This window comes from Pan troglodytes, chromosome 20 (assembly GCF_028858775.2).
Source record: "Pan troglodytes isolate AG18354 chromosome 20, NHGRI_mPanTro3-v2.0_pri, whole genome shotgun sequence".
In the NCBI taxonomy this organism is placed as follows: Eukaryota; Metazoa; Chordata; class Mammalia; order Primates; family Hominidae; genus Pan; species Pan troglodytes.
The window spans coordinates 60,636,092-60,652,747 of record NC_072418.2 but is presented as its reverse complement, the minus strand read 5'-3'; the positions used below and the strand labels follow the sequence as shown (position 1 = coordinate 60,652,747).

Below are 16,656 nucleotides of genomic sequence, written 5' to 3'. Positions count from 1 at the left end.
ATCACCTGAGGTCAGTGGTTCGAGACCAGCCTGGCCAACATGGTGAAACCCCGTCTCTTCTAAAAATACAAAAATTAGCTGGGTGTCATGGTGTGTGCCTGTAGTCCCAGCTACTTGGGAGGCTGAGGCAAGATAATCGCTTGAACCCAGGAGGTGGAGAGGTTGCAGTGAAACAAGACTGCGTCATTGCACTCCAGCCTGGGCAATAAGAGTGAAACTCCATCTCAAAAAGAAAAAGAAAAAAAAAAAGAAGAGATTTCTCACCTATATACCCTGAGTGTCTCTGCAGCCAGCAAAGCAGATGAAGGCCCGCTGGGTTGGAGCCCTAGGCCCTCCAATGCCGAAGTGCCCTGTGAAGTCTCCATCCATCCAGGCACTCTAGTAACCTGCTTCTTCTGCCTGGAATTTATTCTAAAAATACCCACATGGCTCATTTCTCACTTCCTTCAAGTGCATTTCACCGGCTTTCTGATTAAGAAGTCCCACCTCTCCCCTTTGTCTCTTATCAAAGTAGCATTTCTTTCATTGTTTTTTGAGATTGATGTTAGACTTCTAAAAGGAATATATCTCAGATATCAAGTAAGAATTATGAAATGGATAAAAGCGTTGCTCAGTGAATTGGACACAGTTATTGACTGGACACAGTAATTGGACACAATAATTGACTATGCAGGCAAAAGATGTTTTCTGTTGGAATCAGACAGAATTCTACCTTTGTACTACTGTTTCAAGGTGATCTAACATTTCTCTTCTATCTTCTAGAAGCACTATTATGCCACTATCTGAAGTAGTTTTTCACCTGTCCCTGACCAAAAGTGCACAGACTGACTTCAATGCTTCGGAGTGCATACATTTGAAATGTAATATGATAGAGGCTGGGTACGGTGGCTTACGCCTGTAATCCCAGCACTTTGAGAGGCCGAGGCGGGCAGATCACCTGGGGCCAGGAATTTGGGACCACCATAGTGAAACCCTGTCTCTACTAAAAATACAAAAAATTAGCCTGGCGTGGTGGCGCGCGCCTATAGTCCCAGCTACTTGGAAGGTTGAGGCACGAGAATCGATTAACCTGGGAGGCGGAGGTTGCAGTGATCCCAGATGGCGCCGCTGCACTCCAGCCTGGGGGACAGAGGGAAACTTTGTCTTAAAAAAAAAAAAAAAAAAAAGGAATAAACTTATATGGTAATGTTTATTAGCTTCTCTACTAGTGGATATATTTCGTGTCTGAATGGCTCTATGGAATGATGTACATATTTGGATTGGCAGCCTTAGGGAGCGTCTGATAATAATTTTAGCCTCTGGGAGCCTGCTGAACTTTATGAAGTTTGAAATAATATTCCCCAAACACTTGGGTGATCAGTTGCAGATGGCACCTCTAATATGCTGTCTGATTACGACCCATTTAAGAAAGGGCGAAGCCCCTCCACTGCCCTAGGACTTGGATAAGCCATTTCTCATCGCCCAGCGCCCTGGAGCTTCGCTTTTACTCCAAGAGGTTGGTGCAAAGGGTCCCCGGCACCCACCTCGGGATCTATGAAAACTACATTACCTAGAATGCTCTGCGTTGAACGCCACGCTACTAAGCCAGTAAGAGCTCAGAAAACCGACTTTCCTTGAGAGTCACAAAAAGAAAGGACGGGAATTTTTGTGGGGGGGGGGCCTCTTCGTGGCGGCCATTTTAGCTTCTCTGAGGTGTGTTCACCGGATCAGAGAGAGCAGAGCGCCGAGTTGGGGCCACGAAGGCGTGAGGGGAGTCGTCGTCCCTGCTGCACGAAAGCGTCTAAGCCTTGGCGACGCCGCCCTGGGGGACCCACGTCAGGCCTGGGATAGGGACCGCTGTCCCCGGGTCCCGACCAATGTCGCCCGTCGCTCCCGGCCCAGCTCTACCCGCAGAGTCTGATGGCAGCGGCCACTCTGAGGACGCCAACTCAGGTGAGTGCTGCGTCTTCCCGTCCTCACACACCTTCCCCCACCCACGTTCTAAAGCCATCAGTGAGGGGCGCCTGCTCGAGTCCCCGCAGCCCAGGGTCGGGGACACTGAGGCGCTCGTGGGTGGGGCCCTTTTTCTGACACTACGTGTGACGAGGTGTGGGAGAGCGTGACAGGCGGAGGAACCGGCGCGTGCAAAGGTTGAGGCGCGACTGAGCCAGGAGAATTCGGAAAGCTGTTTTCTGCAGGGAACGAAGAATATGAGGCAGAGTTACTCCTAGGGTTGTACTGTCATTGTGAGGACGCTAGAAGCCACGGAGAGTTCTGAACAAAGGAGGGACGCCATTTATGTTAGTTTTTTTTCTTTGAGACGGAGTTTCGCTCTTATCGCCCAGGCTGGAGTGCAATGACGCGATCTCGGGTCACTGCAACTTCCGACTCCCGGGTTCAAGCGATTCTCCTGCCTCAGCCTCCCCAGCAGCTGGGATTACAACGTCCGGCTAATTTTTTGTATTTTTAGTAGAGACGGGATTTCACCATTTTGGCCAGACTGGTCTGGAACTCCTGACAAGTGATCCGCCTGCCTCGGCCTCCCAAAGTGCTGGGATTACAGGCGTGAGCCACCGCGCCCGCCCTATGTTAGGGTTTAAAAACTTTCCCAAAGACTGTTCACAGGAAGAGCAGCGATGGGGCGATGAGGACATTGAGATAGTGGGAGGCTACATCTTTTTTTCATTGCCCTACAGTTGGCAAGAGGTGACAGCACTGAGACCAGAGAGTAAAACAGCCAGCCTGAGTTCAGGGCCAGGCAGGGCTACAGGGAGGCTTGAGCTCATCTAGCCTCACCAGGGATGCATTCCTCTTTCCCTGGTTCTCCCAGTTGTAGAAGGACGTATGGAACTCACATAGGGAAGTGGAGAGTGTTCGGTCCCTCAGTAGCCCCTACCCCCATGTTCTTGGGATTGTGGTTTCCTAGTATTCTTAAGTGCTGTTACCCCAATCCTGGGTCTGGTGCCCTGGAGAAATTCCAAGCCCAGGGCTCTTAAGTCCATGCCAGGGGTTATACTGAGGTGTTCCCATTTTTGTCAGCCAGTGGAAACTTGTGAAAGGTTATCTCTGGCACTGGTATCAGGAGGCGCAAGTGCTTAGTAAAACTAAGCTGAGATTTTTGAGGAAACCATAGATCTGTTTCCTTTTAGCTGGGAACAAAGAGCAGGGGGAAGGAGTCAGGACTGCAGTGGCTGCCTGAGAAGTTGGGTACCTATTCTGGAGGTAATGAGAGATTTGGGTTAGAAGAGGGAGGTGATCTTACCAAAGTCCTAACAGGGTCCATCCTGTTAGCGTGGAGAGCAGACTGTGGGGTTGAGGGAAGAGGAAAGAAGATCAGAGTGGAAGCTACAGCCAGTCCAGGGTAATGGACCAGAGTCATTGATTAGGAGATGTGTTGCATTCTGGATGCAAATTTTTAAAGGGAGCAACTAAATTTTCTGATGTAGACAGCGAGGGAGTGAAACAGGATTCAGCGATGACCCCATGGTTCTTCAACTGAGATGGAGAAGTTGGTATTAACAGTAATATTCACTGGAGACAACAGGAGCTTTATTTGGTCATGTAAGAGTTTGAGATGTTTCAGAGACATTACGTAGGCATTAAGTAGGTGGCTGAACACCCAGGTCTGGAAATCTGGGGAGTGCTTCAGAATGGAGACATCCAAAATGTGGTGGTCATTGTGTGGACTAAGGTGAGTGAGCTGTGGATTACATTTAGAAGGGTTGATCTTTTTTTTTTTTTTTTTTTTGAGATGGAGTGTCGCTCTTGTTGCCCAGGCCAGAGTGCAATGGCGCCAGCTTGGCTCACCACAACCTCCGCCTCCCGGCTTCAAGCAATTCTCCTGCCTCAGCCTCCCGAGTAGCTGGGATTACAGGCATGCGCCACCACGCCCGGCTAATTTTGTATTTATTTAGTAGAGACAGGGTTTCTCCATGTTGGTCAGGCTAGTCTTGAACTCCCAACCTCAGGTGATCCACCAGCCTCAGCCACCCAGAGTTCTGGGATTACAGGCGTAAGCCACCGCATCCGGCCTACAAGGGTTAATCTTTAGGCATGGTGGTACAGGTTATTTGGCCAGGAAGGGCAGAATGGGGGCTAAGGACCAAGCCTTTTGGTTGGATAAGTGGGTGATGTTCTTGGGCTTTCTAAACAGAGGTAAGGGAGGTTAGTGGCTATGGAGGTAGGGTGTTTGGAGAGGATAGTTGGGCAGGTGGCATACACTTTCAAGGAAAGAGTGGATGTAAGGTGGATGCAGAGGCATAGGTGTATTTGAGGCAAATGGCTGTCCTTTTTTTCCTTTGTGCTTATTCAGCACTCTGTGGAATCACCAGGATTTTTTGATGACTTTGATGGGGCCTAGGGTGTTTATTCAACCTGGAGGATAAGGCCAGGTGCCAATGTGGTCATCTGTGACAGTCACTTGGCCTGGGCTAGGTGATCAGTGGAGCTAGTCTTTGAGTGTTAAGTGGACAGAGGAAGTTTGTTACTGCTGAGGGGCTAGCAAGTGCAGCACGGAAGTGGAATAGGGCCGTGGGTATCTGAGATGCACACGTGGTTCTGTGTGGCCTAAATCTGAGGCAAAGAATGGAGCCAGCCAGGGAGCCCTCATAGGACTTGGGGCTGCTACCACTAGTGGATGCCCTGGGAGATCTAGGGTAGTATTAGATCCGTTTGAATTTGTCGAGCATACTCTGGATGCTGTGTGCTAAGTTATGGTGTAAAGTCTAAAATTAAGGCCCAGTATGACATCTGGTGAAATCAGGGTGGCATCAAATGGCCTGAGTACAAGTTTCCCTCCCCACTCTTCTCCCAAACAGACAACCCTTTTAATCAAGGAGACCAGGCACAATTTCTGCCTATCACTTTGTAGCAGATTTCAGCTCCCTACCAGGTCATGGAGTTTTCCAAACAAGCCCATTGTGGGAACCAGGGGGCAGTTGATCCTTTTGTTCTCAAAGTGCTTGCATCCCACAGTTTTTGGTTATTCACTTTTTTTCTGGACTAGACCCCCATGTGACCCTGTGTGGTACATGTTGTCCTCATCTCCCAGGTTCTATGTGCATATGATTAATAAACTGCTATGTCATCTTTCTTTTTTTTTTTTTTTTTGAGACGGAGTCTCGCTCTGTCGCCCAGACTGGAGTGCAGTTTCGCAATCTCGGCTCACTGCAACCTCCGCCTCCTGGGTTCAAGCAATTCTCCTGCCTCAGCCTCCTGAGTAGCTGGGATTACAGGTGTGCTTCACCACGCCCGGCTAATTTTTGTATTTTTAGTAGAGATGGGGTTTCGCCATATTGGTCAGGCTGGTCTTGAACTCCTGACCTCGTGATCCACCCGTCTTGGCCTCCCAAAGTGCTGGGATTACAGGCATGAGCCACCATACCCAACTGCTGTATCGTCTTTCTAGTGTCAGGTATTGTGTGTTTGTCCATATCCATAACCCTAGTGTGGCAATCCTGCCTTCGCTAATGGGGTAAAGAGGAAGAGATTAAAACAGTGACATGGGAGGTAAGAGCAGGGAGATGCCTATGGTGTGGGCAGTGAGGTGGCAGCCCTGGGCTTGGGGCTGTGGTGTCTGGAGATAGGAGGGATGTGTATTCTGAAGAATGACATGCATCTGGAAAGGGAGTAAGTGACAGCTGCAGGGCCCTGGTATTGAGACTTAGATGACCTTGGACATTTCAGGGGGATTTCATGATGGGATAGTATGGATCCTTCCATGCCAGGCCCCCAGCTTAGATGCCTATTTATCCATGTGCTGGTTTCTCCTCTCAGTTGGGGAGCTTGGGAAGAGAATGGGCATGGGGTAAAGATGTGGGGGTATGCATTGTGGGTCCTTGGGATAGGGGCTCTTGGTGGTTTCATCTGTTCCCATTGTGGCAGGGCACTGTGACCTTTGAAGATGTGGCCGTACACTTCTCCTGGGAGGAATGGGGTCTCCTTGATGAGGCTCAAAGATGCCTGTACCATGAGGTGATGCTGGAGAACTTGGCTCTTTTAACCTCTCTAGGTAAGGTTCTTTTACCCTTTCCTGTGCCCTGAGCTAGTCTGTGCCCTTCCTCTTTTCTCTATAGGCAGGTCTGTCCTTCTCATGACAAGACTATGGGCTCTGCTTCTTTCTCAGTTCCCTGCATAGTTCTGTCATTGGTAAGACTAAGGTGTGCATACTGTCTTCTCCTCTCCTTGAGGAGCCCCAGTACCTGTTTCCTCACAGCCTCACAGGGAAGGATTCAGAGTCTGCAGTCTTGCAGTCACCCTAGTGGATCCCACCTTGATTGTCCCCTCCATGTCTGGGTGACTTTTTCCAGATTTGAGGATCCTGTGTGCCCCAGCTACTACTTCCATCCCGAGCTGGCATTTCATTATGCCTGCCTATGCCAGGAGTTACTGTCACTGACATGGTCACTACTTATGTAGACCATGGACTCTTCTTACAAAGTATTCCTCTGAAATTTTCTTTGTAGTATTTGTGTGTGTGTGTGTGTGTGTGTTTCCTGTGGGCTGTCATGTGCTGAGTTTTTTGTGGGACAGTGCAGGCTGCTCTTCTGTTCTTTCTTCCCTTAGTACTTACATTATCCAGATGCTGTATCAGAGCAGCAACCTGTTCTGTTTGGCGAGCATTTTGGTGCCAATGCCGGTGGTCACAGCTCACTTCCGGTTTCCCTTCACCATTCTTGACATTTTGCTGACAAGTCAGCTCTACTACTTGTCACTTCTGCTCTTAACATCCAGCCTGGGGCTAATCCTCACATCTCTGGACTCCGTATCTTATCTGTTTTTCTCACTGCTACACCTGCAGTTCTTTCTAACGTTAGCCTCTATATAGTGTGTCATGAGGTATGCACATACTCTTTTTTTTTGAGACGGAGTCTCACTCTGTTACCCAGGCTGGAGTGGCAGTGGCATGATCTCGGCTCACTGCAACCTCCGCCTCCCAGGTTCAAGTAATTCTCCTGCCTCAGCCTCCTGAGTAGCTGTGATTACAGGCGCATGCCACTGCACCTGGCTAATTTTTGTATTTTTTTAGAGATGGGGTTTCACCATCTTGACCAGGCTGGTCTTGAACTCCTGACCTTGTGATCCACCCACCTTGGCCTCCCAAAGTGCTGGGATTACAGGTGTGAGCCACTGCGCCTGTCCTTGCACATACTCTTAAACAGTCCTTGAAGGCCAGCTGCTGCATTGCAGTCGTATTTCCATGGGCTTGCATATACTATTCTACATAGCACTCATGTGTCACCAGCAGATAAGCTTCTGCTAAAGTTGTTTGCAGAGGATTTAGTTTTAGACCCTGCCTCTCTCTTTGTGATACCTCATGGTTGTGGCCTTTACCTCTTGAGATTTCCCACATTCCTGTAATCTTTTTTTTTTGAGACGGAGTCTCCTTCTGTCACCCAGGCTGGAGTGCAGTGGTGCAATCTTGGCTCGCTGCAACCTCCGCCTCCCGGGTTCAAGTGATTCTCCTGCCTCAGCTTCCTGAGTCCTGGGACTACAGGCACCCACCACCATGTCCAGCTAATTTTTGTATTTTTACTAGAGACGGGGTTTCACCATATTGGCCAGGCTGGTCTCAAACTCCTGACTTTGTGATCCACCCACCTTGGCCTCCCAAAGTGCTGGGATTACAGACGTGAGCCACCGCACCCAGCCCATTCTTGTAATCTTTATCCTAGAATTGCTAAACAGCCTCATCTGCAACTGAACCCAACTCTACTGTCATGCAAACGATCCCATGGACTTGTTCCTGGGTTTGTCATACACACACTTGTATAAGGGCTGCCCCCTCCCACCATAGTTAATGTGCACTTCACTAGCATTTCTTGCTTTTAGGTTTTTGGCATAGAGTGGTGGATGAGGAGGCACCTTCTGACAAGAGCATTTCTTTAGAAGGAGTGACCCAACTCAGGACTTCTAAGGCAGATCTTTCTCCCTAGAAGGCCCACCCCTGTGAGACGTGCAGCCTGGTCTTGAGAGACATTTTGCTCTTGGCTGGGCCCTAGGGGACACATCATAGGCAGAAATTATATAGAGGTGGGGCATGTGGGAAATAATTGTATTTCATTGCAGATGTTCATCACCAGAAGCAGCACCTTGGAGAAAAACATTTCAGAAGCAATGTGGGCAGAGCCTTGTTTGTGAAGACCTGCACATTCCATGTGTCAGGGGAGCCTTCCACCTGCAGAGAAGTTGGGAAGGACTTCCTGGCCAAGTTGGGATTTCTCCATCAACAGGCTCCTCACACTGGGGAGCAATCAAATAGCAAAAGCGACGGTGGGGCCATCAGTCACAGAGGAAAAACTCATTACAACTGTGGAGAACACACAAAAGCATTCAGCGGTAAACACACACTTGTTCAGCAGCAGAGAACCCTCACTACAGAAAGATGTTACATATGCAGTGAATGTGGGAAATCCTTTAGCAAAAGCTACAGTCTCAATGACCATTGGAGAGTTCACACTGGAGAAAAGCCTTATGAATGTCGAGAGTGTGGGAAGTCCTTTAGGCAAAGCTCTAGTCTCATTCAGCACCGGAGAGTTCACACTGCAGTACGACCTCATGAATGTGATGAATGTGGAAAATTATTTAGCAACAAGTCTAACCTCATTAAACATCGGAGAGTTCACACTGGGGAAAGGCCATATGAGTGCAGTGAATGTGGGAAATCCTTTAGCCAAAGGTCTGCACTCCTTCAACATCGGGGAGTTCACACTGGGGAGAGGCCTTATGAGTGCAGTGAATGTGGGAAGTTTTTTACATATCATTCCAGTCTCATAAAACACCAGAAAGTTCACAGTGGATCCAGGCCTTATGAGTGCAGCGAATGTGGGAAGTCATTTAGCCAAAACTCTAGCCTCATTGAACACCATAGGGTTCACACTGGAGAAAGGCCTTATAAGTGCAGCGAATGTGGGAAATCCTTTAGCCAAAGGTCTGCACTCCTTCAACATCGGGGAGTTCACACTGGGGAGAGGCCTTATGAGTGCAGTGAATGTGGGAAGTTCTTTCCCTACAGCTCCAGTCTCCGAAAACACCAGAGAGTTCACACTGGATCAAGACCCTATGAGTGCAGTGAATGTGGGAAATCCTTTACTCAAAATTCCGGCCTCATTAAGCACAGGAGGGTTCACACTGGGGAGAAGCCTTATGAGTGCACGGAATGTGGGAAATCCTTTAGCCATAACTCCAGCCTTATTAAACATCAGAGAATTCATAGTCGATAAAAGCCTTATGAGTGGCAAATGTGGAAAATCTGTTAGCACCCTGGAGAAAGTCCTTGAGTACACAGTGAATGTCAGAAAGCTTCAGCTGAAGGCCATATCTCATTGAGTGCCACACAGTTCACAAGGGAAAGACACTTTTGATATGTAGGGATGTCCAGTTGATATAACAGCTCTGAAGGAGATCCTTTATGAGGGTGGCATCAGCCTGAATTGAACATCCTATATCTGAACATCTGCGTAAATTCCAGGTATGTGTGAACTGCATTGTACCTTTTGCCCTGCCCAGGACCCATGTCAGATTTATGTCTCTGCTGATACTATGGTGGAAGCCATTTTACCTCTACTGCCTGGCAGGTGACCACCAGTGTGCACCACTCACCCATCCCAGTGTATTCAGGTAAGTGAACCTTGGTGTTCTGTTCGTGGGAGGAATTTGTAAATAGCCTAAGCATTTATTCCTTTTTTTTTTTTTTTTCCTTTCTGATGAGTTAGGCCATGGACCTGACCCAGTTTGGCCCAGAGGACTCTGCTGGTGACCTGAAAAGAGGGACTACATATTTCAGGATATTGTTGGTCTCACATGACTCTTGATAGAGTTTGCCAGCCTTCAAATCACCAACTGTGGGAACCACCTGCCTCTTATTGCCTTGGTTTGTACAATAACAAAGGCCTTATTAATCTTGGGGGTTCTATATGTATGGGTTGGTTTGAAAACAGTTGGGTTCTGCTAACATGAAGGTGAATAACTTTTTTTGGAGATCCCAAACATTGTGTAGCTCAACAGGGACAGGGACAGGGACAGTAGGATGGCAGAATATAGCTCTCTAGTTTGAGCCTAGTTTTCATTGCTATTCAAGGCCTCTGAGAAAAAACTACAGGGTATTGTCCTAATTTATATCCTGGATGCCATAGAGGTCAGCCTGAGGAGGCAGCAGTTACTTGACATCCTTTGGTGCTTCTGAAAGCAACATGAAATTGTTCTCTTGTTCACAAGGAATACTGCATCGTGTTCAGTGCCAGTGGGGGAAATCTGTTCCCCAGGTCCTGTATGCCTTGATATCCTGAATTCCACAGGGTAGCACCACAGGTGGTAAGATTATAGTAGGAATTATAATTGTTATAGAAGTACTGGATTGATAGAGAGTGGAAAACTGCAATAAATAGAATGTGCCCCTTTTACAGAGGTTTCCATGATGTTCGTTATTATGGCTCTTAAGGATGAGCAGGTACAGAAATCCTCAGGACCTACAGAATTGTGTATCTTGTGTAGCTGAGGTCATTGTCAGAAATTTTATGGAATCCTGTAGCCTCTGGGATTTTCACCTCAAGGTCATTGCTATGCAGGCAGGAAAACAAGGATAGAGAAGGGAGGTCTAGGCCGTTGATATAGCCTTTGTGATCTAGCCAACATTTCTGTTGAGTCAGGTGGAAATGGCCTTCACTGTTCACTTGTATTTGCGATCACTGAGGCAAAATCCTCTCCCAGGACATGAGGAGAGAGATGGTGGAATCAACATAGGGTTGTCAAACCTGATTTTCCAAAAACAATAGGAAATTCAGACTTTTATTTTGAACCATATTTTGTTAGGTTGGTGCAAAAGTAACTGTGGTTTTGAACCATGATTTTTATTTTTATTTTTTTTTGAGTCAGAGTCTTGCTCTGTCGCCCAGTCTGGAGGGCAATGGCACTATCTCAGCTCATTGCAACCTCCGCCTCCCAGGTTCAAGTGATTCTTCTGCCTCAGCCTCCCAAGTAGCTGGGATTACAGGCACCCGCCACCACGCCCGTCTGAGTTTTGCATTTTTAGTAGACATGGGGTTTCACCATGTTGGCCAGGCTGGTCTCGAACTCCTGACTTCATGTGATCCACCCACCTTGGCCTCCCAAAGTGCTGGGATTTACAGGCGTGAGCCACTGCGCCCAGCCAAGCTTTTTCACCATTCCAATTTCCTTCAAATGCTGAACAACCGTGGAATGGTTGACATTGAGTTCTTAGGCAACTTCTCATGTAGTTGTAAGAGGATCAGCTTCTAATATTGCTCTCAATTGGTCATTGTCAACTTCCAGTGGCTGGCTACTACACTACTTCTCTTCAAGGCTCTTGTCTCCTTTGCAAAACTTCTTGAACCACCACTGCACTGTACATTCGTTAGCAGTTCCTGGGCCAAATGTGTTTATATTGTGAGTTGTCTCTGCTGCTTTACGACCCATTGTGAACTCAAGTAAGAAAATCTCAGCCGGGCGCGGTGGCTCACGCCTGTAATCCCAGCACTTTGGGAGGCTGAAGTAGGTGGATCACAAGGTCAGGAGTTAGAGACCAGCCTGACCAACATATTGAAACCTCATCTCTACTAAAAATACAAAAATTAGCCGGGCGTGGTGGCATGTGCCTGTAGTCCCAGCTACTTGGGAGGCTGAGGCAGGAGAATCACTTGAACCCGGGAGGCAGAAGTCACAGTGAGCCAAGATCACGCCACTGCACTCCAGCCTGGACGACAGACAAAACAAGACTCCGTCTCAAAAAAAAGAGGCCAGATGCGGTGGCTTACACCTGTAATCCCAGCACTTTGGGAGGCCGAGGTGGGTGGATCACAGGTCAGGAGTTCGAGACCAGCCTGGCCAACATGGTGAAACCCCGTCTCTACTAAAAATACAAAAATTAGCTGGGCATAGTGGCATGCACCTGTAATCCCAGCTACTGGGGAGCCTGAGGCACGAGAATTGTTTGAACCCCAGGAGGTGGAGGTTGCAGTGAGCCAAGATCATGTCACTGCACTCCAGCCTGGGCAACAGAGCAAGACTCTATCTCAAAAAAATCGCTGAAATTTGAGTTTTGTCTAACATTTCCATAGTCTAAAATAAACATAAACAGCAAGTAGTAAGTCAGCAAAAAAACATAAAGCGAGAAATGCCTATTAAAATGATGTATAACCACATTTATTTAAGAATGTTTTCCAATATAAAATGGCAAAATCCAACATGCAAAAACGGCAATTACTTTTGCACTAACCTGATAATAATTTTAATAAGAATAAATGGTACATATTTAAACTATATAATTTGATCAGCTTTGATATTCATATTAACCTGTAATTGCTCCCACCATGCCAATTTTGAAACTGCCAACATGTTACTGAATGTAGAATTGGGAAGAGTTGCTGATAGCATCCTAATATATTCTGTTTCTACCATACTGATACAGTGGCCACGAATAACCTCAAGAATGTAGAAAATAAAATGTAGTGAAATGATTAGGAAGAAGTTGTTTCTTCACAATCATGACAATGAACGTGTCATTCCACAAGTTACCTCATTGTCCTTTAATAATTATCTGCCTATAGGCAACTATTGATTTACTTTCCATTATAATACATTAGTTTTCATTTGCTAGAATTTTATATGATTGAAACCATAATGTATTTACTCTTTTTTAATCCCTGGGTATAGTCATGTATTTATTTTGAGATTCATCATTATACCTCTATGAGTAGTTTCTTTTTTTTGTATTGCTGAGAAGTATGATGTTCTGTGGATATACCAGTATTCGTTCATTCATTCATTTGTTATGGATATTTTGAGTAGTTTTTTAAAGTAGTTTGAGGTATAATGGAACTTAAAGTGCTTATATTTAAAATGCATATTTTGATATTTTCATACATGCTTACACCCTGGAACCCAGTTTCCTTCTGTCTTTTTAGTTCATTCTCAACATATAAAATTAATTTTCATTGTGTAAAATTACTGGTACAATGACATATTTTGTCTCCTGTTACTGCTGTGTTCAATTACAAAAAAAGATGGAAAAGACTGTTATGAAGCCAGATGAACCTTTCTCCAGTCTTCCTTCACTATTTTTTTTTCCTTCACCATTTATCATTTCATAGTCATTTATGTTTCATCGGTCCTCATGTGTACTAGTGGGTTATTTTACTTATAATCCCGGACATCATATTATTTAATGCATAGCCTCTTCAGAATGCAATTTTGAAATGTAAAGGCTCTTTTATAACCCCCCAAAAAATCACACAAATATATTTTAAAATGTAAATATTTTATCGCTTCTGTTTTCTCAGTTGTCTAAAACAATGCGTTTCTTAAGGAAGATCATTTTTATTCAGGATCCAAATGTATATTTAATAGCTTTCAGTAGTTGTATCTCATAAGTCTGTAACCTACAGGTTCCATTTACCTTTGTTTTCTTATTTCTTGAAGTTGCTGAGTCATTTTTTAATTAGAATTTGCTGTATTCTAGATGTGGCTTATTGAATCTCTAACATTGTTTAACTTGTACACTAGATGTTGATGAAATCGGTGATTGAGATTTTGTCCCAGCAGACAGGTGTGTGATGGCAACAGTGAAATAAATACAAAACCTTCTCCCAACCCAGAAATCCTCTCCACGAAGGTAGAGACAGAAAACGCTTTTATTAAGCATTAAACCAGAATGTGATGCACATCACAGACAATCCACTAAGAAATTGCAAGGTAAGAAAAAAGCCTCACTCCTTCATATGGCCTAGCAGATGTAGCCCATTACACACGTTTTCAAGATAAACAACAACAAGTCCTCAAATACGAATTTGACAGCACCATTTGTCACACATAGTTCATCCTAACAGGTGATGCTCTATTACCTTACTGGCTTTACCTAGAGGAAAAGCAAACTTATCATATCTTTATGACAGAGGATAATGAGGGGAGCTGCCTTGGGGCTGCTGGATGATACATCGGGACAGGACAGTGCGAGCTTCCAGCAAGGCAGCTCTAGTTGGAGCCCTGATTTCTTTCCAAGGTGAGGAGAGGGTGATGATAGTATCCTTGGGAAGGGGAGTGAAAAGTGCTGAGGGACTGTATTTATAGCTGAGGGGTTTCCTGGGTGCTGTGGGTCTCTTGTCTTTGCCACTCTGCCTCAACACTGAAACTGTCCATTCCCTACTTGGAGGCTGCACCCAAAACCTCCCTCTGCCTTCATGCTCTGGCCTCCCCCTGCAAGTTACCACCCTGGGTCTTGGTGCTTGCAGCACTTCCGGTGCCTGGCTGCCCCAGGCCCTCTGCTCCCTCTGCTGCCTGGGTTTAATCCCTCCTCTGCCACTGCCCAGCATCAGGACTCTGCTGGTTTTGCAGCCTCTTGGTACCTCAGTTTTATGTTTGTGGAATAGGAGTGCTCACAGTACTCTCTGGGATCCTGGCAAAAGGTGTGGTAGGCAGGTGGTAAGCAGGGCCGAGCACTATCTCCAGCACCTAGTGAGTTGATGCCTTATCATTTACCTGATCCAGGCAGATCTTAAGGTACAAGAGAAAGAGAAATGGGGCTTCTTAGAACCCCCTGACCCCACAGCTTCTACTTGGATGGAATTTTTGGAAGAAGCACTGGCTGTAGAGTCCAGAGATCTCAGTGTGAATTTCTGAAGGACTCCTTCCCAAGGAAGTGACCTTGAGAAAGTCCCAAACAACCCCTGTCAAGGACTTGACTAACAGCTTCTCTAATGTTTGTCTCCCTTTCCAATTTAAGAACAAATGGATGAAATCAAGTATGTGTCCCTAACCAATCACAGAGTAGGCCCTACTTGTAGTTAGCCTGCCTTCGGCTTCCTCAGACCCACAGACTCCAATTAGCACACCTAAAGCCTTCCCTTTTTTCTACTCTGAAGAATTCCAGCTGGGCGGCGCGGTGGCTCACACCAGGGACAGGGGCTGAGTGGGCTGGGGCGGGGCTGGGTTAGTGACTAGAGACCCTCTTTGAACCTCAATGGTTGATTAGAATAAAACGAAGGGAAAAAGAGGCTGGGCTCGGTGGCTAACGCCTGTAATCCCAGCACTTTGGGAGGCCGAGGCAGGCGGATCACCTGAGGTCAGGAGTTTTGAGACCAGCCTGAACAACATGGAGAAACCCCATCTCTACTAAAAATACAAAATTAGTCAGGTGTGGTGGCACATGCCTGTGATCCCAGCTACTCAGGAGGCTGAGGCAGGAGAATTGCTTGAACCTGGGAGGTGGAGGTTGCAGTGAGCCGAGATAGTGCCACTGCACTCCAGCCTGGGCAACAAGAAACTCCGTCTCCAAAAGGAAAAAAAAAAAAGGAATTCCGGCTGGGCACAGTGGCTCACATCTGTAATCTCAGCACTTTGGGAGGCCAAGGAGGGTAGATCACTTGAGGCCTGAAGTTTGAGACCAGCCTGGCCAACATGGCGAAACCCTGTCTCAACTAAAAATACAAAAATTAGCCAGGCATGGTGGTGTTCGCCTGTAGTGCCAACTGCTCAGGAGGCTGAGACGAGAATGGTTTGCACACTTCCCTGGATGCTGACAATCAAGACTACTACTTTCTTTTCTTTCTTTTTCTTTCTTTTTTTTTTTTTTTTTGAGATGGAGTCTCCCTCTGTCACCCAGGCTGGAGTGCAATGGCACAATTTCGGCTCACTGCAACCTCCGCCTCCCGGGTTTAAGCAATTCTCCTGCCTCAGCCTCCAGAGTAGCTGAGATTACAGGCGTGCGCCACCACGCCCAGCTAATTTTTATAGTTTTAGTAGAGATGGGGTTTCACCATGTTGGTCAGGCTGGTCTTGAACTCCCAACCTCAGGTGATCTACCCACCTCGGCCTCCCAAAGTGCTGGGATTACAGGCGTGAGTCACCGCGCCTGGCCAAGACTACTGTTTTCATGTGGAGCTAATATTGACCCGCTTCCTAAGGATTACCTCATTACTTATTCCTTCTTCCTCCCAAAAAGAGTAGAGAGGAATGATCATTCCTGTCTCTTAATGTATCTGCAGTTCAGAGAGGGCAAGCAACATCCATACACGACCACAGCTGCCAAGTGTGGGAAAATATTTTAAATAGCCCATTTTCAAGGCATGATAAATCTAAGTACTGGCAGCCAGCCTGCAAATGTAACAAACCACACGGCTCATGCATCTAGAAGGTCACAATAGGTACACAGAATGTAGAGGAGGGGTCAGGCCATGAAAGGGAAGAATGTTTCATTATTGGAAATCAAAACTTAAGCAGGGAAGGGGACCGGGGTTTAACCTTATAAGGGGGATAATGAAACTTAGACGACATCTGGGAAGACTGTAACCTCATAGTACTGGACCAATGAGTATCTTGGAGGAGGGACTTGCAAGCAAGGAGATAAATTACCTGTTGTGACTACCCTAGATGTGCCTGCCTACACCAGTCCCCTGATCTTGCAAGACTGTTATTGAAAGTCTCACTTTTGCTGTTCTTCGTGTCTTTTAGTCCATTCTTTGGGTTTGGATGGGTGAGTGTGTTTCTCACACAAGCAGCTGAGGTCTACACTGAACTGGGTTGGCTTGCCTTGGTCCCTTTATTCCTCTGACTGGAAATGCAGGAGACTCTGGACAGATTCCTCTCTGCCAAGTCTGCTAAGCCCAGAACATGAGTAACCACACTGGGACACTGCCACCTGGGGCCTCAAGTCCTTCTCCACAAACT

At 46.6% G+C, this 16,656-nt stretch overlaps 1 protein-coding gene across 3 annotated transcripts; it reads left to right on the top strand.

The window, feature by feature from the left end:
* Positions 1–1,605: 1,605 nt before the first annotated feature.
* Positions 1,606–13,584, top strand: ZNF154 (zinc finger protein 154). Of its 3 annotated transcripts, XR_001711959.4 has the most exons (5): positions 1,629–1,932; positions 5,863–5,989; positions 8,047–9,597; positions 9,693–9,850; positions 13,537–13,584. XR_001711959.4 is itself a non-coding variant. In XM_003316736.7 (3 exons), the coding sequence occupies exons 1-3, from the start codon at positions 1,900–1,902 to the stop codon at positions 9,198–9,200; spliced, it is 1,314 nt and encodes a 437-aa protein (XP_003316784.1). In that variant the 5' UTR covers positions 1,606–1,899; the 3' UTR covers positions 9,201–13,584. The 3 variants fall into 3 exon arrangements, 1 of the variants encoding a protein (XP_003316784.1); XR_001711958.4 differs by having other exon boundaries at positions 9,693–13,584; XM_003316736.7 differs by having other exon boundaries at positions 1,606–1,932; positions 8,047–13,584.
* Positions 13,585–16,656: the final 3,072 nt, after the last annotated feature.